At 41.9% G+C, this 24,114-nt stretch overlaps 1 protein-coding gene across 5 annotated transcripts in view; it reads left to right on the top strand.

Annotated features, from left to right (window-relative positions):
* LOC137658530 (calcium/calmodulin-dependent protein kinase kinase 1-like) overlaps positions 1 to 24,114 on the top strand; it is a 476,501-nt gene that overhangs the window by 420,422 nt on the left and 31,965 nt on the right. For all 5 annotated transcript variants that reach the window (XM_068393330.1, XM_068393328.1, XM_068393326.1 and 2 more), the window contains 4 exons: positions 586 to 750; positions 1,750 to 1,860; positions 2,050 to 2,249; positions 23,371 to 23,586. In XM_068393330.1, coding sequence (XP_068249431.1) covers positions 586 to 750; positions 1,750 to 1,860; positions 2,050 to 2,249; positions 23,371 to 23,586 — 692 coding nt within the window. The remainder of the gene's footprint in view (positions 1 to 585; positions 751 to 1,749; positions 1,861 to 2,049; positions 2,250 to 23,370; positions 23,587 to 24,114) is intronic.

The raw sequence follows: 24,114 nt of genomic DNA, 5'->3' as shown, positions 1-24,114 counted from the left end.
TTTTTATTTTAGAAATTAATATATTTAGAAAGGTTTATGAATAATTACTTGTGGAAGCATCATCTGTTTTGAACGTTTAGAGAGAAATAAATCGTAGTTAATTAGGTATTACATTTTTGTCCTAAAGGCACTGGACTAAACTTTTAGTGGTAAAAAATGAATTTGACTAATCTCAGCGTACTCCAAGTTCCGTAAAAATGTAAATGTATATTAGAACTTTCACAATTATAACTATATTAATGGCTTGTGTACCTACTGAAAATACTTGATCACATTATTTTGGAAAACGGGGGTCAGTTCTGCGAGAGTCGAGCTTGGCTCATTATTCTGGTAAAGCTCATCCTTTTGATAATAATAATAATGAAAAACGAAAAGAGCTTTGTCTTTCGAACTTACCCTGTCCAACAGGGTTGATGTTTTAAAAAAATAATATGGCTCAGGAATTTTGTAAACTGACATTCCTCTAAGAATGTACATGTGATACACATACTACATTTAATTGTTAATGCATGTAGTATTGTGGGGCTTTAGCTTCCGAGGCCTGGACAGAACTCTTCAATATAGTAACCGCCACTTTCTTTTCAGTAAAAGGACGGTTGCCACCCCAGAGAGCGTCCGGCGGGCGGCCCATTGAAAATCCGCTCGATCGGGTTCACCGAGAAATAGCTATCTTGAAGAAGCTCAATCACCCGAATGTTGTGAAACTCGTCGAAGTTCTCAATGATCCTGACGAAGACAACTTTTACATGGGTTCGTACAATCAATGTTGTGCTAATTAATTTCCCTCTGTTGATTAAGTTGGAAAATCTATTGGCTGGTGTTTATTTTGTGATGCCTTCTATCAAAAGCATCCGCTTCCACCAAACATCTTTTCTTCGTATCATCCTTTACCTCATAATTAAATGGTGAGATAAGGTGAAGGATGATATGGAAAGAAGAGGTTTGGTGGAAGGCATCGGAAAGGGTGTATCAGGCACCCGACCCCTTAATGTAGGGATAACGGTGGGAAAGATTTTTTTTCATGTCATGCTAATTTGCATAATATAATCAACTAATTATTTGTCCGCTAGTATTATGACAGTGTGGATGCGATGAAATATTAATTAAACGTGCTTGTTTAATTCATTGTATAAGCGAATCTGGCATTTTAAGGCCCTAATTTGTATTGGGAAATTATTTACAAAAAATGATAAGCCTACTTATTTTAAAAGCAACTGGACTTTTAGGACTTTATTGATAATGTACAATGTGTATGCATATTTCCCTAGCAAAGATAATAATTTAATTATTCCAGAAAATTGAAAAACTCCATTTATGTACAAATTATATACACAAGATATGAAATTATAAGACTGAGTTTGACTTATCTTTCATTCAGTGTTTGATGCATGCATCAAATTAATAGTTACCTCTTGGTTTAGTCTGTGTGCATCAGTTTCTTCTAAAAAATGTAGACCATATCCCAAAAACAAATGCTCATGGGGGTAAATGTTCCATTAATTGAATAAAAAAAATTATTATACATGCAAAACACAGGTGGTATATACTATATTACTATTTAAATACAAGACAAAAGGGCGTTCCCAATATAATTGTATTATGTATGCCAGTACATGGAAGACTAAAAACTTCAAGTGAAATCAAATTGTTCAAGATTTTCTATGTACAGAATGAGAATAGGAAGTATTTTTTCATGTTATTTGTGGTGAGTGACATGTTACGAATTATTTTTGTTTTTAAATTTTGCAGCATTTGAGCTCCTGGAAAAGGGGGAGGTTTTAGAAATTCCCACCGACTCTCCTTTATCCGAAGATCAAGCATGGGTCTATTTCAGAGATGTTGTACTTGGTCTAGAGTATCGTAAGTATATTACTCATAGTAGAAAATGGGAAAAGTTTTCACATTGTTAACTTTGTTGTATTTCGTATTACCCATAACTACAATAATGATAAATAAAATATGTCTGACTGATTATATTTGCGAATATTCTTGTTAATTTTCAGTGCATTATCAAAAGACCATTCATCGAAAGTCTTTTTTCATTTTCAGTGCATTATCAAAAGATTATTCATCGAGATATCAAGCCATCGAATTTGCTACTGGGCGACAATGGCCACATTCAGATAGCAGATTTTGGTGTCTGTAACGAATTTGATGGCCAAGATGCATTTCTAACTAATACTGCAGGAACACCAGCTTTCATGGCTCCGGAAGCTCTTTCTACGTCACGACACAAATATTCGGGAAAGGTAAGGTTATCTATGAAGACCTCTTCATTATTATTATTACTAGCTAAGCTACAACCCAAGTTGGAAAAGCAAGATGCTTTAAGCCCAAGGGCTCCAACAGGGAAAATAGCCCAGTGAGGTAAGGGAATAAGGAAACATAGAATAGTGTCTGAGTGTACCATCAAGCAAGAGAACTCTTAACCTAAGACAATGGAAAACCATGGTACAGAAGCTATGACACTACCCAAGACTAGAGAATAATGATTTGATGTTGAGTGGCCATCTCCTGAAACCCTTGCTTACCATAGCTACAGGTGTTACATCCACCTCTAAGATAGCTATTAATGCTCCCAAAAGCACTTGATATTTCCTTTATACATGGTGGGAGTTACAGAGGTTTTGGTAATTTTTTTTTTTTGGGGGGGTCCAACTTCATGAATCTGGATTGTCAGTCTTCTGAAATATCATATACACTAGACCAGGGTTCATTTATGATAGCTTCAAGCTACTGATAATATTTCTTACGAAACAAAATTTGTTGCTGCCCCATCATTGTACATGTATGTGACAGCTGGATGATGGTACTGGATTGACTGAAAGTAAAATGTTCGACTATTCTCAATGCTATGGTATGGGATTCACCAATGATGTAATTGATGTATGTTTCTTCGTCTCTCACTGAGAGTACAATACTCGGTTTTAGTTGCACTTTACTGTAGGCCTACTTGTTTTTTTGTCAAGCACATGTCATGAGTGCTGATGAAGATAACTACACGAATTATCTTGTACATCTTTATCAAAGGACAATCCATCGTCGAAAAAAAATTCTCGTTCTTCTCTACTTACAAATTTTTCATCCTGATTATTCCACCAGTCCAGATATTTGACAAAGATCATTTACATTTTTTTTTCTTTTCAAAAGATGTCTGACTGTGAGTGACTCATACCATACCACTGGCAGCCGCAGCAAAATTGGAAGTAAATGTCAAAGAGAAGTTTGCATTGTTCCAATCTCTGCATAGACAGTTTCACTAAACAAATACTAAGTCGGTCGTTGGGTGTTATAATATTTTAGTGAAATATTTATGCATATGTTTAGTATTATATTTCCTTTTAGCATATTACACAACGAAGTTGTTATTGTATGATTATACAAGAATTCTTGTTGTTATTGAAACAACTTTGTTTCGTTAGATGCTTGACAACAGGTAAGGACTAAGGAGTGTTTGAAGTTTGTTTCGATGGTTTTTTTAGATGGTTTATCTTCTATTCTGAGAAAAGTAAAAACTTTTCATCTGAAAATATATTATATTATGGCATCTATAATCTACCAAGATGAATTTAAGGACATGAATAATTATCCAACGAAGATATTTATACCGTTGGCTTTGGTGATTGTGATGCCTTTGCTTACCTGAATACCTGTCCTTGGGTTCTTGCTTACAGTAGCCAATTAGTCGGTAATTTAGATAGGCTTCCCTGTCTACAATATAGTAAGTAGCCTAAGGAAAAATTCTGAATACTGCAGTTATAAAATCGGGCCTTATGGTAATAAGTTTATGATTAGTGATATCAAAATGGTAGTTTAGCCTAATAATAGTTCACGGTCATTTGCTGTTGGTCGTACTACCAGTACGTTACATAGAAATTATATAATTTATATGGTAAATCATAGGAAGTAATCTTGAATAACCGAGTATGAATTTACACTAAAATGGCAGGACTAGTACAGCCCAACCATGTTCCAGACCAGTGGCTTTTAACCTAACCTAACCCAACTATGCCATATGTAATCATTTGTATTTAGCTGAGAGCAATTGTGATTTTTTCCAAAACACTTAGTTCCTGGAACTAAACAATGAAGTAACTTCTGATATTCAAAGTTGCTGTAATTGGTATATTGAAGCGGGGTGAATTTTTCAAAAACGCTTAATTGGGCTTCACAAGGCACTATTAGAGTTGGAAGACCCAGGCCTACATGGCTGAGGACTATGAAGCGTGAAGTAGATGATGATGAATGGAGAAGTATTGAATTGAAAGCTCAAGATAGAGACTACTGGCAAAACCTTACCGAGACCCTTTGCGTCAATAGGCGTATGAGATGATGATGAATTTTTCAAAGCAATAATTTCTCTCACAATTAGATGATTAGGTTGCCTTGTGTAAGCAGATTTGTTGTCTGAATCCAGGGGTTATTTGTATCATGGCCAATCCCCCTTGTCCCGATAAGTTGCCTAATTTTAACCCGTCTGCAATATTGTACAATACAATGCCTTGATAAAGATGATACATGTAAAGTAGGCTCCCGAATTATGCAAGAATTTGGTCAATCCACGACCTTGTATAAATGAAAAATTGCATATTTCTAAACACATTGGGCCAAGCCAAATAACAATTTACTAATTTTTACTACCCATATTCAACTTTCGACTATATTGTTTTTTTCTATTAAATTGTTCTTATAAATAAAAAAAAATGTTTTAAGATTAATAACTTGAAAAAGGTTAAAATTACACTCAGGATGGGTGTATATACAGGCGTACCACATATTTCCACGTATAAGACGACCTAAAATTAGGACAAATTTTAATGAATGCAAGTTATATCTGTTGTAGAAGACGACTGGTGAATTGCAAAACCATCATTGTATAGACTAGCTTTAGCTGTATTATTTAAAATTCAACATTTAACTAAATTGTGCTTTTCCCAAACATGTCAAAAACTACACAACCAAAAACGTAAACCATTGTTTTTTTACGTTCATCTCCGAGACTCTAATCTATAACAAACAAATGCATTTATACATCTGTTTTTAGGTTATTTTTGCAGCAACAGATATCTTACCAAATATTAATTATATCCTGATTTTGTTATTACTGTTGTTGTTTTATATACTTTTTTATTGGAACTTCAAAATAAATAAAATGAATGCAATTTCATTTAATGTTTATCGTAAACACGCCGCTTAAAACAGAAATCTTTCGTTCGTTTATGTTTCGTCACCCAATCATAATGAGTAAACGAAGGCATTTACACCTGTGTTTTGGTTATGTTAGTTTTTGCAGCTATTTCACCAAGTATTGATTATATAATGATTTTATTACTAATGATGTTTTACTTACTGTCAGCATCATGAGGAAGAACAAGAGACACAGGCCTACATTCTTCCAACACCGGAAGAGGTTTACCTTCCCGGATTGCCTTTTCTACAGCTACGATACCTTTCGAAGCAAAAGGAAAAACCATTGAATCTGGAGCTACAAAGGTGGCTAACATTTTACCGAAAGCACCTAATTGTGTGTTAATACACCCTGCTGTCTTCATTTCCTTCAGCTAGATGCTGGGCTTTAGTGTGTTCCAGAAGGATCGTTTCTTTGGGGATAGTGTCATCTCTTAATGGAACTTCTTCAGTCAACCTAACATAAAAAAAGGGATAGGCCTCCATATCTAGATAAAATTCCAGATCGGCTACTGGCCTAGAGCCTAACCCTTCCCCAATGTGGAGGATACCCTTGAAAATTACCACGTGACCCGTTACCTCCAAGAGTTTTGTTGAGAAATATTATACAGTTGGAAGCAGCCGAAGGGAACTTCCATCAGGACGACATGGCCATCTCACCCAAAAATAAATTTTTCCTACGTCAAAATCCCTTTTTTCTAAGAGCTTCAAAACGAATGAAATGAAGGCAATTTTATATAATGTTTGTCCTAAGCATGCCGCCTAAAATGGAAACCTTTTGCTTGTTTACGTTTCATCACCAATCATAACGTACAAACGAACACATTTACACACCAACGATCAAAGTGCTAAGTAAATATTATGTTATTACAAATATTTTTTTAACTTATACATATAAATTCTTATATGTGGCAAAACAATACATATAAATTCTTATATGTGGCAAAACAGAAAAAAACATTTTGTTTGCGATTAATGAACAATAACAAACTGCCGCTATTGACAATATTATAATTTACAATAATTCCTAACTGTTTCAAAGGATAATTGTACGTTCCATTTCTAAAATATGCGTTCTAACTTCAGTTATAAGTCAGTTTGATTTCGTATCGACTTGTACCCACATAAATTATGGAACCACCAGCAAAAAAAAAAATAAGGAAGGACTCGACTACAGTAGTTTTGAATTAAAAGTTATCAAACAATTGGGTTACCGCTATAACGTTCGATGTGACAGAGATGGTGCGAGATTGGAAAAGTGTGGATAATTTGAATCATGATGGATTTTTAATGAAAAATGACAATTATGCTAATCTAAATGTTATTACGACCATCATTAATACTACCATTAAGATTAATCGAAAGGTTAAAGAAAGATAATAGTTGCCAAAAACATAACCACAATTTTGTTTACATTTTGTCAGCTGGACTCATGGATAAAAGTTGATTAAATTGTTATGGACTTTTTCTTCAAATAGGCTGTTTGTTGTGAAATTAAGCCAATAAAATATAAGGTAAATATGATCTGGTTACATTTATAATCAGTCACCATACCTAGGACTACCTTTATACTTGAAAAGACAATAGATTTGATACGTTTTGTGGCACTTGACGCATACTTTTAATGGCATCGCAGTTACAGAAAGTTTATTTTTGAGAACTAGCGACTGCATAAATGGGGAATCGCATAATTCAGGACTGTACTTATTCTTAACCCCTCGATACATTTTTTCAAAATCACATCTTTGTCATTTTTTTGCAAGTAGTTTTCTGTTAAAAGATTTCATCTTATTCCCTATTATATCATCATTTGAACAGGGTTACCCTTTTAGTCAGTGTAAATGACCAATCGCCTATGTTCATTGTGGCAACATCTCTTATCTTCCTTCGTTTTTCAATATTAAACTTACCCGATAATCATGTAGCTGTCAACTCCGTTGCCCGACAGAATTCTACGGGAGGGATACGCCAGCTATCACTATACTAGAAGGGGGTGTACTCACCAGCGCCACCTGTGGCCAGGTACTACAGTACTTCTTGTTGACACCTCCTCAATTTTTCCTCTGTCGTGCTTCCGGCAAGACGTTCTGGGATACGCTTATGATCTTGGAGTATTGTTCACGGCTTTTGGTGAAGTATTTCTCTCAGATTTCGGCTGTCGCTATACTGGAAAACTTCTATATTAGCTTAGATAGCTTTTATTTAGTTCTGAATAATGGTTAACGATCTTTTTGCTTGATTTGGAATCCCCCTTGGCTAACTCTTTGATTCAAGATGTCTGACATTTCACAAGCTCCACCCCATAGACGATGTAGGTCTTGTAATAGGCGTATTCCGAAGGCCTCGGTAGATCCTCACACCGCTTGTTCTGACTGTAGGGAAAGACCCTGTCAGTTGGAAGATCGATGTGAGGAATGCGCCGGACTTTCGGAACTTGAATTTGTCCGATTCCTGAAATATTCAACCAAGTTAGAGAGAGAGAGAGTTAGGAGGAGTTCTTCTCGCTCTTCACTTTTTTCCTCACCTCATGATCCCCTACCTTTTCCTCCCCCTGTAGTGACTACCCCCGAACCTACTATTTGCCCTCAACCTGATATGTCTGTTGTTTTGCGTGCCATTCAGGCTTTAGGTGACAAAGTGGAGTCGGTGGTTAGTGATCATAAGTCTCTTATGGCCGAAGTCAAGGAACTTAAGGTCAAAAGTGCAGTGGGAGGTAATAGTGCCAGTGCTGTGACAAGTGCTAGTGTCAGTGCAGTGCCAAGTGCTAGTGTCAGTGTCAGTGTGGTGCGTGAGGGTACTTCTGTGCGTGCCAGTCGTCCTCCCAGTCCGGGACCTCTTGCAAGCTCCCAAGCCCAGGGGAGAAGCAATGTCGAAGGGCAAAAGGGTTCGGCAGGCCTTGATCGGCGCACAGAAGTATCCTCGGTGGTTGCGGGCGTGTCTTACAGAGACCGTCACTCCCACCCGCAGACGATTGAGCCCGTCTTTTACTCGTCTGCTGAAGAATTGTCAGGGAGAAAACGCTGGACTCAGGTCTCAAGACCTCTCAAACGCAAAGTCCAGACCTCAAGAGCTCTACAACCTGGCTGCAGTCATTGGATTAGCTCTGACTCTCCGCAGTCATCAGGTGACTGCACACCTCCTAAGAGGGGTAAGGTGCTGCCGCAACAGACCTCATCTTCTGTTAAGGCTTTGCCTCAGCAGACCTTAGTGTCTGCCGACCCCAAGTACTGCAGTCCATGCAGTCACAGCTTGCGGTCTTAATGCGTGAGTGTCAGGCTGAGAAGGTTACACCTCCTCCTGCGATCGCTCCGCCTAACCGCAGTCCAGTCTGCCAGGCGTACGATGTTGAGGCTCCTCAGGATACCTTACCACGTACTGAGTTGCCAGTTTCCAGCGGTGTGCAGCAACCTCCGCCTTCCTTAAGGCAACCTCAGCAATGGGAACAGGAAGCTTATGCCTTACTTCCTCCGCTTCCTCTTGCGGTTCCACCAGTGAGGCAACACTCTCTTGAGGTACGACAACCTCTTCCATCCATGAGGCAGACACCTCAGCTCTCGCTGCAGCGACCTCAACCCTCCTCAAGGCGAGAGCCTCAACACCTTAGCCTTGCGCCTCAGGAACCTCAACTCGCGAGACAAGAACTGCGTTCTGCGCAGCCGCTACCTCAACTCTCGCAGCTCACACCTCAGGAACCTCAACTCGTTCCTCAGGAACCTGCTACTGCGCATCCGCAACCCTTACAGCAAGCGCAACTCTTGAGTCAAGACACTCATGCCAGGAGTCAGCCTCCTCAACCCATGCGCCTACCTTCCGCTACTCTTTTTGACCAGCCTTTGCAGCCTGAACCTCAGGTTTTAACTCATCAACAGAGACTTGAGGATGAAACCACAAGCGTTTTTGCACCCGCTTGTTCAGATTCTGCTGTTCAGCATACCACTGTTCCATTACCTCTCACTTCGCTACACTCTGGTGATGAGGTTTCTGATGAGGAAGCTGCGCACCTGGATCCCTCATCAGACGTAGAAGAATCCAAGTCTTCTCCTCCACCTATTGACTTTCGTAAGGTCCTGGCTCTTTTCAGAGAGGTATACCCTGACCATTTTGTCTCTGCTACCCCCCGCTCTCCGCCATCTGAGTTTTCGCTGGGCATGCAGCCTGTCAAGTCAACATATACTAAGCTCGTCTTTGCAAGGTCCTCTAAGAGAGCTTTAAGAATTTTAGGGGAGTGGTTGCAGTCTAAGCAGCAACTAGGGAAGACTTCCTTTATGTTCCCACCGACTAAGCTCACTTCTAAAGCGGGCGTATGGTATGCCACAGGAGAGGAACCAGGCTTGGGAGTACCTGCCTCTGCCCAGTCTGACTTCTCAAGTTTGGTCGACTCTCCTCGTAGAACAGCAATGAGGCGCTCTAAGGTTTGCTGGACCTTCTCCGATTTAGACCACTTCCTAAAGGGTGTATTTCGTGCCTTTGAGATGTTCAATTTTCTTGACTGGTGCCTGGGGGCCCTTAGCAAGAAGACCTCCCCTGCGGACAAGGACTCGGCCATGCTTTTAATGTCCTGCATGGATAAAGCTATTAGGGATGGATCTGGCGAGCTTGCTTCAATGTTTGTGTCAGGAGTTCTTAAGAAAAGGGAGCAACTTTGTACCTTCCTTTCTTCCAGCATCACACCTTGTCAAAGGTCTCAACTCCTTTTCGCTCCGCTCTCTAAGTTCTTGTTTCCCGAAGAGCTTGTCAAGGACTTGTCTGCGGCCCTGATTCAAAAGGACACTCATGATCTTGTGGCCTCTTCAGCTCGTAAGACTAAGGTTGCTCCCTCAGTCCCCAGGACTTATCGCACCCCAGTGGCTGATACTTCTGCTACGAGGTTTATTCCGCCCTTTCGTGGTAGAGCCCCCAGCCGAGGAAGCTCCCGTCCAGACTCTTCCAGGAGCAAGTCTAGGAAAGGTTCCAAGACTTCAAAAGGCAAACACTGACTCTCCTCCTCTCCAGACAGCAGTAGGAGCCAGACTCAAGTTCTTCTGGCAAGCTTGGGAAAAGAGAGGTGCAGACGCCCAGTCTGTCAGGTGGCTGAGGGAGGGTTACAGGATACCATTCTGCCGCAAACCCCCTCTGACCACTTCTCCCATCAACCTCTCTCCCAACTACAAGGAAAAGGACAAGAGGCTAGCGTTGCACCAGGAGGTGTCGCTCCTGTTACAGAAGAAGGCAGTGGTTATAGTCCGGGACCATCAATCCCCGGGCTTCTACAACCGTCTCTTTCTGGTGGCCAAGAAGACAGGAGGTTGGAGACCGGTGCTGGACGTCAGCGCGCTCAATGCTTATGTCACCAAGCAGACGTTCACGATGGAGACGACGAAGTCGGTCCTAGCAGCGGTCAGGCAGGAGGACTGGATGGTCTCGTTGGATCTGAAAGATGCTTACTTTCACGTTCCTATTCATCCAGACTCCCAACCTTTCCTGAGATTCGTTTTCGGAAAGGTTGTGTACCAATTCCAAGCCCTGTGTTTTGGCCTAAGCACAGCTCCTATGGTGTTTACGCATCTGATGAGGAATATTGCAAAATTCCTCCACTTATCGGACATCAGAGCCTCCCTTTACTTAGACGACTGGCTGTTGAGAGCCTCCACGAGTCGTCGTTGTCTGGAGAGTCTCAACTGGACTTTAGACTTGATCAAGGAACTGGGTCTGTTAGTCAATTTAGAAAAGTCCCAGCTCATTCCCTCCCAATCCATTGTGTACCTGGGAATGGAGATTCGGAGTCAGGATTTTCGGGCTTTTCCATCGGCCCCAAGGATAAGCCAAGCCCTAGATTGCATCCGGAGCATGCTGGAGAGGAGCAGTTGCTCGGTGAGACAGTGGATGAGTCTCACAGGGACCCTTTCATCGTTAGCCCTGTTCGTCGAGCTAGGGAGACTCCACCTCCGCCCTCTCCAATTCCATCTAGCAGCTCATTGGGACAAGGATTTGACGCTCGAAGCAGTCTCTATCCCGGTCACCAAAGAGATGAAGACCACTCTCTTGTGGTGGAAGACCAACCTCCTTCTCAGGGAGGGCCTTTCGTTAGCGATTCAGACCCCCAATCTTCATCTCTTCTCGGATGCATCAGACTCGGGCTGGGGCGCGACCTTGAACGGTCAGGAATGCTCGGGAACGTGGAACAAGGAACAGGAAACGCTCCACATCAACTGCAAGGAGCTACTGGCAGTTCATTTGGCCCTATTGAACTTCAAGTCCCTCCTGCTAGGCAAGGTGGTGGAGGTGAACTCCGACAACACCACAGCCTTGGCTTACATCTCCAAGCAGGGAGGGACCCATTCGAGGAGCCTATACGAGATAGCAAGGGACCTCCTCATTTGGTCAAGAAGTCTAAACCTCACCCTAGTTACGAGGTTCATTCAGGGCAACATGAACGTCTCAGCAGATCGCCTAAGCAGAAGAGATCAGGTCATCCCCACGGAATGGACCCTTCACAAGAGCGTGTGCAACAGACTTTGGACCTTGTGGGGTCAGCCGACAATAGATCTGTTTGCCACCTCCATGACCAAAAGGCTTCCTTTGTACTGTTCCCCAGTTCCAGACCCAGCAGCAGTTCATGTAGATGCTTTTCTGCTGAATTGGTCCCATCTCGACCTTTACGCATTCCCACCGTTCAAGATCATAAACAGAGTCATCCAGAAGTTCATCTCGCACGAAGGGACACGGCTGACGCTGGTTGCTCCCCTTTGGCCTGCAAGAGAATGGTTCACAGAGGTACTACAATGGCTGGTCGACGTCCCCAGGACTCTCCCTCTAAGAGTGGACCTTCTACGTCAACCTCACGTAGACAGGTTGCACCCAAACCTCCACGCTCTTCGGCTGACTGCCTTCAGACTGTCGAAAGATTCGCTAGAGCTAGAGGCTTTTCGAAGGAGGCAGCCAGTGCGATTGCCAGAGCAAGGAGGGTATCCACTCGTAGAGTCTACCAATCCAAGTGGGAAGTCTTCCGGAGCTGGTGTAGAGCCAATGCAGTTTCCTCTACCAATACCTCTGTAACCCAAATAGCTGACTTCCTATTACATCTAAGGAATGAGAGATCCCTTTCAGCTCCTACGATTAAAGGGTACAGGAGTATGTTGGCTTCAGTTCTCCGCCACAGAGGTTTGGACCTTTCTTCCAACAAGGACCTTCAAGACATCCTTAAGTCTTTTGAGACTTCTAAAGAACGTCGTTTACCCACTCCAGGCTGGAATCTAGACGTAGTCTTAAGGTTCCTTATGTCGCCTAGGTTCGAACCTCTCCAGTCAGCTTCCTTCAAGGACCTTACCCTCAAGACTCTTTTTCTCGTCTGCCTTGCAACAGCTAAAAGAGTCAGTGAGGTTCATGCCTTCAGCAAGAACATTGGGTTCACATCCGAATCTGCGACATGTTCTTTACAGCTCGGATTCTTAGCTAAGAATGAACTTCCTTCACGTCCTTGGCCTAGATCGTTTGAAATTCCTAGCCTTTCCAACATGGTAGGTAACGAGCTAGAAAGAGTTCTTTGCCCTGTCAGTGCTCTGAAATATTATCTTAATAGGTCTAAACCTATCCGAGGACAGTCGGAAGCCTTATGGTGTGCAATCAAGAAACCTTCGATGCCCATGTCCAAAAACGGGGTTTCGTATTATATAAGGCTTCTGATTAGAGAAGCCCATTCTCACTTGAAGGAGGAAGACCTTGCTTTGCTGAAGGTAAGGACCCACGAAGTGAGAGCCGTAGCCACTTCGATGGCCTTTAATAAAAACCGTTCTCTGCAGAGCATAATGGATGCAACTTATTGGAGGAGCAAGTCAGTGTTTGCATCATTTTATCTTAAAGATGTCCAGTCTCTTTACGAGAACTGCTACACCCTGGGACCATTCGTAGCAGCGAGTGCAGTAGTAGGTGAGGGCTCAGCCACTACATTCCCTTAATCCCATAACCTTTTTTAACCTTTCTCTTGAATGCTTTTATTGTTGTTTTTATGGTTGTTACGGTAGGCTAAGAAGCCTTCCGCATCCTTTTGATTTGGCGGGTGGTCAATTCATTCTTGAGAAGCGCCTGGGTTAGAGGTTGTGTAGAGGTCCTTTAGTAGGGGTTGCAGCCCTATATACTTTAGCACCTTAGAGTTGATTCAGCCTCCTAAGAGGAACGCTGCGCTCAGTAAGGAAGACGAACTTAATAAAGGCAGAGTAACGGTTCAAGTCGACTTCCTTACCAGGTACTTATTATTTCATTGTTATTTTGAGATAACTGATTATATGAAATACGGGATACTTAGCTATCCTTTTCATGTACACTGGTTTTCACCCACCCCCCTGGGTGTGAATCAGCTACATGATTATCGGGTAAGTTTAATATTGAAAAATGTTATTTTTATTAGTAAAATAAATTTTTGAATATACTTACCCGATAATCATGATTTAATTGACCCTCCCTTCCTCCCCATAGAGAACCAGTGGACCGAGGAAAAATTGAGGAGGTGTCAACAAGAAGTACTGTAGTACCTGGCCACAGGTGGCGCTGGTGAGTACACCCCCTTCTAGTATAGTGATAGCTGGCGTATCCCTCCCGTAGAATTCTGTCGGGCAACGGAGTTGACAGCTACATGATTATCGGGTAAGTATATTCAAAAATTTATTTTACTAATAAAAATAACATTTTACACGGCTCTTTCATACTTTTGTTTTGGTAGGAAGTTACTGTGTCCCGCCTGTAAAAATTCATATTGGTCGGTCATCTCCATTTGTTTTAAATGCGAAGCAGCTACTGATAAATTGTGTAGTCAAATTGTGTTCAAGTCCCTGAATTCTGGTACAGTAGTTCCAATTGATCCACGAGGCAAGCTTCAACTGAAGTGATTTTATCCACTTTCCCCATTGATGAGGATTTGTTTTTATGTGTATGCAACCTTTTCGTCTTTCAAAATAGGATAATGACTTGGACGGAGCTAGAATGGGCATTCAAATCATTAACAAGGTAATTAACAACAGATGGTGCTCGTTGGCGAGTAATCCCCCCCCAACTCCCTGGTTGTTGGCCTCAACACGTACTGTATGGACGAAGTTGAGACCTAACCAAAGACGTTGATCTTTTTGTTTTACTTTGCAGAAAGAGAGTGGTGGCTATTGTGTGATGGATGTGAAGCAAGAGATTAGTTCTGTCTGTGGAAAGGGTTACCGCTGCAACCGGTTTATGACAAAACTGGCTGTTAATCCACTCACTTTATGTAGGGGCATGATTGTTTGTAATCATCCCCATGTGCCGGGCGCAGGTCATGCAATGGCAGGTATATGTTTTGAACGGGAAGAAGAGAGTGAAGCCTTCTCTGGTGTCTGTTTTGGCAATAACCAAGAAGACACCATTGAAATCTTTTATCTCTTTTATTTCCTTCATCGAGTGTGGAGGCTTCTGTGCATACGACCCTGGTTCAGTCCCAGGGGAGTATGCAGCAGAAGTAAGTAGACTAATGATGTGCGTTGCTGGGTTGTTCAGGTTCTGGTGGCCTGTGGGGTTCCCCCAGTGATTGTCACACCCCATCTGAGGGTGGAAACTTCTGTTGACATGCAGACTGCCGATTATTAATTTGACTCGAGAAAGGCTTGAACTGAACCTCATTATGTCTGGCAAGTAGGCCCTCCATGTCTTTGGTAAGGGAGAAAGTAGATAAAGCTACTGTACCTCACACCCAGCAACCATAGTGCTAGTGATAAAGGGCATTGGTGAGGTGACTCAGCAGTGTCCTCAGTACTCTCCAGTGATTACCTCTGTTAAGGCCCGCTCATCGGTAATAACGCCAGTGCCTGTAGGTAAGAATGCTAAGGGACTAGTTGGTTCTGCTGCTAATGTTGGGCGGAAGATGGCTCTCTGGGCCAAAATAATCAACATGTGTCCGTTTATTCAAATTCTGAACCTGATACACCCACCACTGTGCCCGTCACCCCAACCCCCTGTGCTCGTCACCCCAATCCCTGTGCCTGTCACCCCAACCCCCTGTGCCTAATAACTTTAATCCCCGTACATGTTCTTCCGAGGCCCATAGGCATCTCTCCCTCTGTCTCTGTAACACTTGCAACCATGTCTATTGCAAACCCCAGTGATTGTTACTACCCTCTCTCCTGTGACAGTGTTCCCAGTCTTGTGGTTTTAGTTGGAGCAACCACTGTTTCCCCCCCCCCCCCCCCTGGAGGAGTGTTGTTGTCGATGGTTGTTCAGACCTTCTGTTGAAATTTATAATGCGCTGTTGGTACTTTAGTTACTTTTGGTTGGCAAGGAAGCCCTGAAATGGGACCCCAGCACACTGATTAGCCCCTTTGTTTTCAGCCGTTGGAGAATGCAAACGTACTCTTGGTACCGTGAACTGGCTGTTTTAATCTTTGGCTTTTCTTTTAGATTATTGTATGCTGTCCGCTGTGTGCAAGGGTGCTCTCTCGTGAGTGGGAAGGAATGTCTGCTGCCACTGGGTTGAATGGGGATTGGCACCACCCTTCATCTTGGCAGCATCTTACCATGTCTGGAATGATGTTAGAGATGTATTGCGTGGAAATTCTATAGAGTTCTTAATTAAGATCTCTTTCCTCATTGGAGTGTTATCACCATTGTGATGAAATAGATGCCACACTATGAGAGAGAGAGAGAGAGAGAGAGAGAGAGAGAGAGAGAGAGAGAGAGAGAGAGAGAGAGAGAGAGAGAGAGAGAGAGAGAGAGAGAGAGAGAGAGAGTGTGTGTGTGTGTGGGGGGGGGGGGGGGGCATAAGAGTTCACGTGACATTCTTAACCAAGACAAGGAATAAGGCAGCCCCGAGAAACAACGCAGATGATACCTGAGAGCACTGTCTCATCTCCTCTTGTCACACGTTGCCGGTCGTGATGGAAAGGGTTCTGCCCTTTCATTCCCCTTGTTTTGATGGGGTATACAGTATGTACTTACTTTAGAACTTCCCTCTAAGGAGATCTGGGCATCAGCCTGGTCACGTCCAGAAACTTCCATTAGGCCTCCGCAGTTTTCCTCCAACTCTGCACATCTGGCAGTACCCACCCAGAATCCCTTACCGGGTGAGTGAGAGCATCTCTCCAAGTTCGGGTCAAGCCATGGTACATATACCAGTACAATTCTGGTTGCCCTGTCTACAGGTCTTTCATCTCCCGTTTCTAATTAGTTTCCTTTGTTTCACGTTCCACGTTCATTTCTTACATTGTGTTGGTGTTACTTTGCTTTCCATTCAGCATGGTGTCTGAGCATGTGAAACGTTGTTGTCCTGGTGTGAATGATAAGTCCTGTAGGGCTTTCTAATTGTTCATGGAAGTAGATCCTAATATGTTATGTACCTCATGTCAGGTACAAGTGTACATTCGTAAGGACACCTGTCCTAAGTGCTTTGAGTGGCCTAACTAGTAATTGACTCTAGTGGCAACTAAAAAGAAGAAGACCAAGGAAGACCGCTCTCCTTCTAAGAGAAGTAGGGGTTCCGGAATGTCGTCTAGGGCTCTGTTGGCGAGGAACCCTTCCGTTCCGTCTGCTTCCCCTGCCCCATTATTATTATTATTATTACTAGCTAAGATACAACCCTAGTTGGAAAAGCAGGATGCTATAAGCCCAAGGGCTCCAACAAGGAAAAATAGCCCAGTGAGGGAAAGAAATAAGGAAATAAATAAACTATATGAAAAGAAATAAACAGTAAAATAAAACATTCCCCGCACCTATTATCAAGGGCACAAACAAAACCCCTACAATGAGAACAAACAGTGTGAGGATCAACCGCCATTTTGGGTAGTCTCACCTTACATTCCTCATTCGCACAGATACGGTAATGACTCTTTTCACTCATAATGAAAAACAGCAAAAAAAAAAAAAACTAAGAGAAAACAAAATACAACGATCGCCAAAACCCCAAATCAGAGTACTTCACCAAAAAAAGCAGACTGGTACACCGAGCAGGGAAAGCGAAGAAAAACTCTTAAAGACGGACCAACGTGTTATCGATCCGGCCGGCAGAGATGAACTGAAGAACAGAAAACGGGAATGATTCCTCCTACCACCCTTTAACGGGTGTTACCACCCAACCACCACAAGGCGGTTGCCTAGTTTTAGAAAAATTCTGCCGAAATAGAGATAATTAGCTATGTATATATAACTGCCAGGTAAGTATTCACAAAACTTTGTTTTATCATAAAAACTCCATTTTAAGAACAGTAACAACATTAAAAAAGATCTTTCATATATAAACTGTAAAAAGTTTTATATCTGCTTGTTCAACATGAAAACATTTGTTGCAAGTTTGAACTCGAAGTTTATTATTATCACCATCATTATTATTATTGTTGTTGATGTTGTTGTTATTATTACTAGCTAAGCTACAACTCTAGTTGGAAAAGCAGGCTGCTATAAGCCCAAGGGCTCCTACAGGGAAAAATAGCCTAGTGAGGAAAGAAAATAATGAAATAAATACACTATATGAAAAGTAATGAACAATTGAAATATTTTAAGAACTGTAGTAACATTAAGACAGATCTTTCAAATAAAAAATATAAAAAGAGATTTATGTCTGTCTGTTCAACAAAAAAATTTGCTGCAAGTTTAAACTTTTGAAGTTCTACTGATTCAACTACCAGATTAGGAAGATCATTCCACAACTTGGTCTCATAGCTGGAATAAAACTTCTAGAATACAGTGTAGTATTAAGCCTTATGGTGGAGAAGGCCTGACTATTAGAATTAACTGCATACCTAGTATTACAAACAGGGTGGTACTATCTGGGAAGATCTGAATGTAAAGTATGGTCAGAATTATGAAAAATTTTATGCAACATGCATAACGAACTAATTGAACAACAGTGCCAGAAATTAATATCTACCTGTCGATCAAAAATTAGAAATTTAATAGACCATAAGTTCCTGTCCAACAAATTAATATGAGAATCAGCAGCAGAAGACCAGACAGGAAAACAATACTCGAAACAAGGTAAAATGAAGGAATTAAAACACTTCTTCAGAATATGTCGATCACCAAAAATCTTGACACTCAATAAGCCAATTTTTTGTCCTCACAGCCGTCGACTTCCCAAGAGCTGTCAGTGGAGTAGAGCCTCGCTGCTATATGGGCTCATTTGGGCCTTAGTAGATCTCCCTCGCCCGAAGTGTTGGCTGTGTGTTCCCTCTCCCTTGTCGCTTCCTAGCCCGAGCTCCCCCCCCCCCCCCTCCTTGCTGCTCTTGGGGCCAGCAACGGGCCACGTGGCCACTCCCACTCCCTCGCTGGACCACATGGGTGCCCAACCAGCCTTTCTGGACCGTGTGGGCCTCCCATCTGCCTCATTGTCTGCCTCGCTGGGCCACTTGGGTTCTCCAGCCGTCTCGAGTACTGCTTTGGTAGGCCAGCCTCTCCTCTACCTTCTTTGTCACACCAGGAGGACTTCTGCGCCTCCCTAGACTGGCTATCGGGCTCCCGAACGGGTACCATCATTAGCCCCTTCAGGTCTCCTCACAGGGACCCGCACCCGTTCTGGTCCATGTTTGACCAGCCCGTGTCATCGTTAAGGATCAGGAGGCCCTCCGTTGAAGCATCTTGACTGAAGGTCGGAGGACCTCGCTTCTCCTTGCCGGGACAGGACAGAGGACCATGTTAGGAAGTGGCATGGGTCCAGGTCGTTGTCCATAGATGTCGTCTTACCATCCAAGGGTCATCGGCGTTGATCCTCATTGAGACATCCCTGCAGGAGCAAGTGCTGTCGTAGCAGGACCAATAGCAGTCGGTATGGCCCTGGCTGTCCACATGGAACCCACAGGAGCTATCCCATTCGGGACAGTTGGGACCAAGCCCGACTTGAAGAGGGCCGCTCCATCTGTTTTCCTTTGCTCTATTTAGACCTGCAGTTGAGCGACGCCTGGCCCAGGGGCTCCAGTGGAGAGCATTGTTTGTCGTCATCGTTCTACCTTACCATGCTTGGACAGGGACAGCAGGCACACCTCTCCTTCCCCAAATTCTGTAGCTTTCCCCCCCAGTGCTCTTCTGGCTGGACTGTGGACCAGTCCTTGGACAGGGATTCCTCGAGGCCGCCACTAGACCAAGGCTCCTTGGACGAACCCTCCACCTTCAGACGAGTCATCGCCCTGATGAGGAGTCAGGTTGGGCTCCCCGTCCCCACTCCGCCGCCTGTCGTGCAAGGTTCCTCGGAGGTGGAGATGATTCTGGGAACCCCTCAAGAAGGCAAGCTGCCCCTTACTTTGCCATGGTTGTGGCTGGTCTCCAGGGCCATTGTAAGCCTGGATGAAGTTGTTGCTGGCCCTTAAAACTCCCTCAGAGCACACAGCTTGCTCAAACTCCTACCACTGATGAAGGTCCGCCACAGGTGGTTGTATGCTCCTGGGGGCATCTAATAGGGTCATCTGCCTGCTGAGGATAACCTGGCGGAGTTGTCCCCTGGTCTACGGAGGACAAGCTGTTGGCAGAGAGCTCTCATTCTCTGTCCAGGAGGCTCTCTCGATGGAGGCCTTGGCTCAGTTGGCCTCGCATGTAGTCTCCTGAATGGTCATCTAGACGGGGCCCGTCTCTTCCTTCACCATGCCCTATATCAAGATGTACGTCAAGAGGGAGCAGCTGCAGGAGTTGTTACCATCAGGGGCAAGGTAGTCTGCTTTCTTTGGACCCAGGCCCTCACCCAGTAAGCGAACTGGGTCCTTTGTCAAAGGGACACCTTCCTGGCTCGTCTGCCGAAGAATATTTCTGACAGGGAGGCTCACCTACTCAGGATCTCTCCAGTTTTGGGAGAGGCATTTCCCCAGGAGGACCTAGTTGCCAACACCCTCCAGAAGTTGCGCAGGGCCACCTCCAGGAAGCTTTCCGGTGCCCGCCCCAGAGACTCCCGCTTTAGACTGCTGTTCCATGGCCAGCCTCCAAGTTACATTGAGATTCCATTGCTGGGTGCTTGCAGTCACATGCTGCTACAACCAAAGGCTTGACAAACCCAATAAGGAGGAAGTACAGTACATGGACTGATCCAGTTAAATGGCAAGGACAAATTCTTCTTTATGGACCATTCAGTTGCCCCATAGGCCATTCGAAACCCAGAGGAGAGATATTACAGTTGCCTCCTGCTTTGCTAGACAGGGGAGTCAGGAGTCAGAACGCATTAGCATGAGGGCTGCTGCCTGGTTCCCACGGAGGGAGTAGACAGGTTCCTCTTTTATCAATCGGTTACTGCGAAGGGTCCAGACCCTTGAAGGATAACTATTCTGAGATTCCCATACCACCTTTTAACATGTGCTGGGGAAGACTCTTGCAACCTTCAGGCCCAGTCTGCTCTCCCTGTAAAGGCTCTGACAGTGCTCCATCCTTTCAATCTCAACTTGGCCCTCCAGGTAGAGGGAGAAGGAAGGCAGAAAGGATCATGGAATTCAGTTCTTCCTGCAGCTCATACTTGTGGGGATGTGCTGGGTAGAATGTTGAGTGACTGACAACATTCCAGACCTGCCTGCTGATATCACCCATGATCTTGCAGAATTTGCCCTCTACTGTCAGGAATGGTGGTGACATGAGGGCTTCTTAGAAGATATATAGACTCTTATAGCCTACTCTTACGAATGGAATAGTCAGTGGGGAACTGGAGACTATTCAGTGGTCTCCATGCTTGGTTCCCTAGACATGAGACGCATGTTCTTCCAAGTTCCTAAAAGATGTGAAATAGCACATCCTTGTTTCTAATTTTGTAATGGTCATTGCCAATGTATATTTTTAATATTTCATCTCAGAATTTTTCTGCTTTTAAACATACATCAGACTTCTGATTGAGAGCAGCCAACAACAAGGCTTCTTCTCCATTCCAAGAGTTCTTCATTTAACTTGTTAGTTTTTTATCCCCTAAGTTGACCGAGACCTGTTAAGCTAGTTGGATCTAACATACAACAAAGCTCTTTCACAGATTTAAGTACAGTACATAAGGTCTTACTTAATGACCTCACCCAGTCAGAAAATTATTCTGTACTCTATTTCAAATGGTAAGTAGAGATCGTTTTATATAAAGCAATATTTTCATTATACAAAGTTAAAAATGCCAAAATCCTAAGATTTCTCAAAAACAAAACTCCACTACTTAGTTTCCCCCACTTCCTTCCTTCCAGTTGAGCTAAAGCCTCACTTTAAGAGTGAGACATATACTGAATAAGGTAGGATAGGTAAATCTCTCGGCTTGTAGGGTAGTACAAAATATTTTGTGTTAAACAGATATGGTTGGGTATTTTAAACTGAAGTTTCAGGCTGTGTAAGGTAGTGGTTTGGATTTATGAGACAAAATTTATTTTAAGATATTCTTCTCTGAAATGGGATTGATTTTTAATGGTTCCTTTGTTATTAACTGTTCATTCCACCTCAATGCTGTATAATTTTCTTTTGGATTCATTCTCTCTGGACTTTATGAGCATTCTCCATTGAAAAGACTGATTTAATGCTTCCTTTGAAGTTAGACCACACTTTTCTTTGTTTCTTTCTTTTGAGAGGTGTGTGCTACATTTTAAAAAGCACTTAAATGTCTGTCTGTAATCTTCCCTCACAGAAAATGGTGAATGTTTCGTGAGCAGACAGAATGCCTAAGGACAAAATGCCTAATTCCTCATTGCGGACAAATTGCCTAACAGACATAATGCCTAATTGACAAAATATCTAAAAATGGATAAAAAAAGTGAACTAGATAGCTTAGCACTCTGTAGAGTATTGATCTCGGCCAAGGCGGCTCAGTTTATTTCATACTGCTATGAAATTCAATGACTCTTTGTTGAAGTTTATCTAGCATATATTTGGCATTAAGCAGGACTCATAGATAACATGTTTATAAGATAGGAAATATCCAAAGGACTCAAGGATAGAGAAAAAAAACTTGTAACAAAAAAGTGTTTTTATTAAATAATTACTCTTTACAAACATAATACAGACTAAATAATCTTAGTTTTCTTTATAAACATAAAACAGAATGAATATAAATTTATCTAATCATGAATATGTTATTTACCAGAATTGAAGAAAATTAAAAAATTATGTGCCATAGCCCTTAGATAGGATAAACCTTCATCCTTTTTGCAAGTTGCTTGATTTTTTTTTATCCATTCATTTACTTGAATATATTTCTTATTAACTTTATCAACATTTGCACTCAGAACTCGTTTGTTCAGTTTTGATTTTTTTACAAGCTTAGAGAGAGTTCGGTGAGTAATTGAAGCTCTATTGTTAAAAGCATGGTGTCATCCTCCTAGAGTTCGTAGTTTGATTCTATTCTATGCTAAATAAAATGAAAAACAGCTTGTTGGGTAGTTACAGTATATGGGTTTTAACCATAAGATCTTTACTAATCTGGAATAATTTATTTAAAAATGCTAAATAAGATCATTTTGCCTGGAAGGTGTTTTGTCCATTAGGCATTGTGTATATTATGCATTTTGTCCATTAGGCATTATGTCTGTTAGGCATTTTGTCCGTGTTGAGGAATTAGGTATTTTGTCCCTAGGCATTCTGTCCTTAGGCATTATGTCCCTAGGCATTCTGTCCTTAGGCATTATGTCATTAGGCATTCTGTTCCTACTACTGAATGTTTTAATTTAATTTAGAGATAAAGCTAAATAAATGGATTTGTGTTTCATTTCCTCGTACTTTTAGTAAAATTCTTGCCCAACCATGATGCTGCAGAAAATTTTGAATTACCAAATGGTTGCTAATTGTCACTGTGATTTTTATTCCATATTCAGACAATATGTAGACGAGCATTATTTATTTGGTACCTTGGTGTATACAGAACTTGAGATTTATTGCAGTGGTATTGCCAAGATTGTTATTGAAACAACCATGTTTCATTATTACAAATCTTCAGGTTTTCAAATATGGTAATTATTCATGCTGTAGTAAATTATAAAGAGAACTTATAAGAGTAAAAAAGAACTTGTATACAGTAGTGCGTTCAAGTATTATAAGCATTCAATATACCTCGTGTCGTGTTATCTAGACGACTGGTTAGATAACAGAAAGCCCATTAAAAGTTTTTTTTTTTTTTTTTTTTTGTAAAATTCACTTTGAACATATATACTGTATTCGTATGTCCCTTTTTCAAGGATTATTTTGAATTAATTTTTAGATTCTGCCTACGATTCAGTATTGCTGTTTTGTAATAATAGTTTATGTAAAACTACTTTCGTTTTTGTTCAACAGGCAGCCGACATATGGGCTTTGGGAGTAACCCTGTATGCATTTGTTTATGGTAAACTTCCATTTCGTGACGAAAATATTGTTGTACTCTATGATAAAATTAGAAGCAGCCTTCTCAGCTTCCCACCAGCACCATTTGTCTCCGATGATTTAAAGGATCTTATATCGTTAATGCTTGAGAAGAACCCAAACCAAAGGATAACACTGCCAGAAATTAAGGTTTGTATTCAATCTTCAATTATGTATTTACAGTATTTTGTTCTTAGATATTTAGCATTTAATGCCTCCATTGGTTGAGATTGAGTGTAAATTTCTTTTTAATAATGATTTCATACTTTATCTCATTTGGGTATGATGTATCTCATTTGGGTATGATGTTTGATATTTAAAAGACCTTATATTGATGTCTAGCCCTGGGAGTTTGGTTGATTTTGAAATATGATGTACTGTACATTGAGGGGAAACTTTTTGAAATAGCAGTGCCTATTTTTAACTCTGTTAGTTCAGTAATATCAGTCTGTAATAAAGATAGGCGATGTAAATAGGCACTAAATAGTAAACAATTTAATTTTGCTTTGTTATTATTATTATTACAAGTTAAGCTAAATCACTTGTTGGAAAAGCACATAAGATGTTCCATCACTAATATAAACCCTTTCCCTCTTTATTAGGGAGTATACTTTCGGTGCAGCTGGAAGACTAGCCATAAGACTTTTAGCGAGGTATAACTACCCCACAGCTGGTTAG

The sequence above is a fragment of the Palaemon carinicauda genome, chromosome 19 (assembly GCF_036898095.1).
Source record: "Palaemon carinicauda isolate YSFRI2023 chromosome 19, ASM3689809v2, whole genome shotgun sequence".
NCBI lineage: Eukaryota > Metazoa > Arthropoda > Malacostraca > Decapoda > Palaemonidae > Palaemon > Palaemon carinicauda.
Note: the sequence above shows the minus strand (reverse complement) of the source record. Positions and strands in the feature narration are given on the sequence as shown.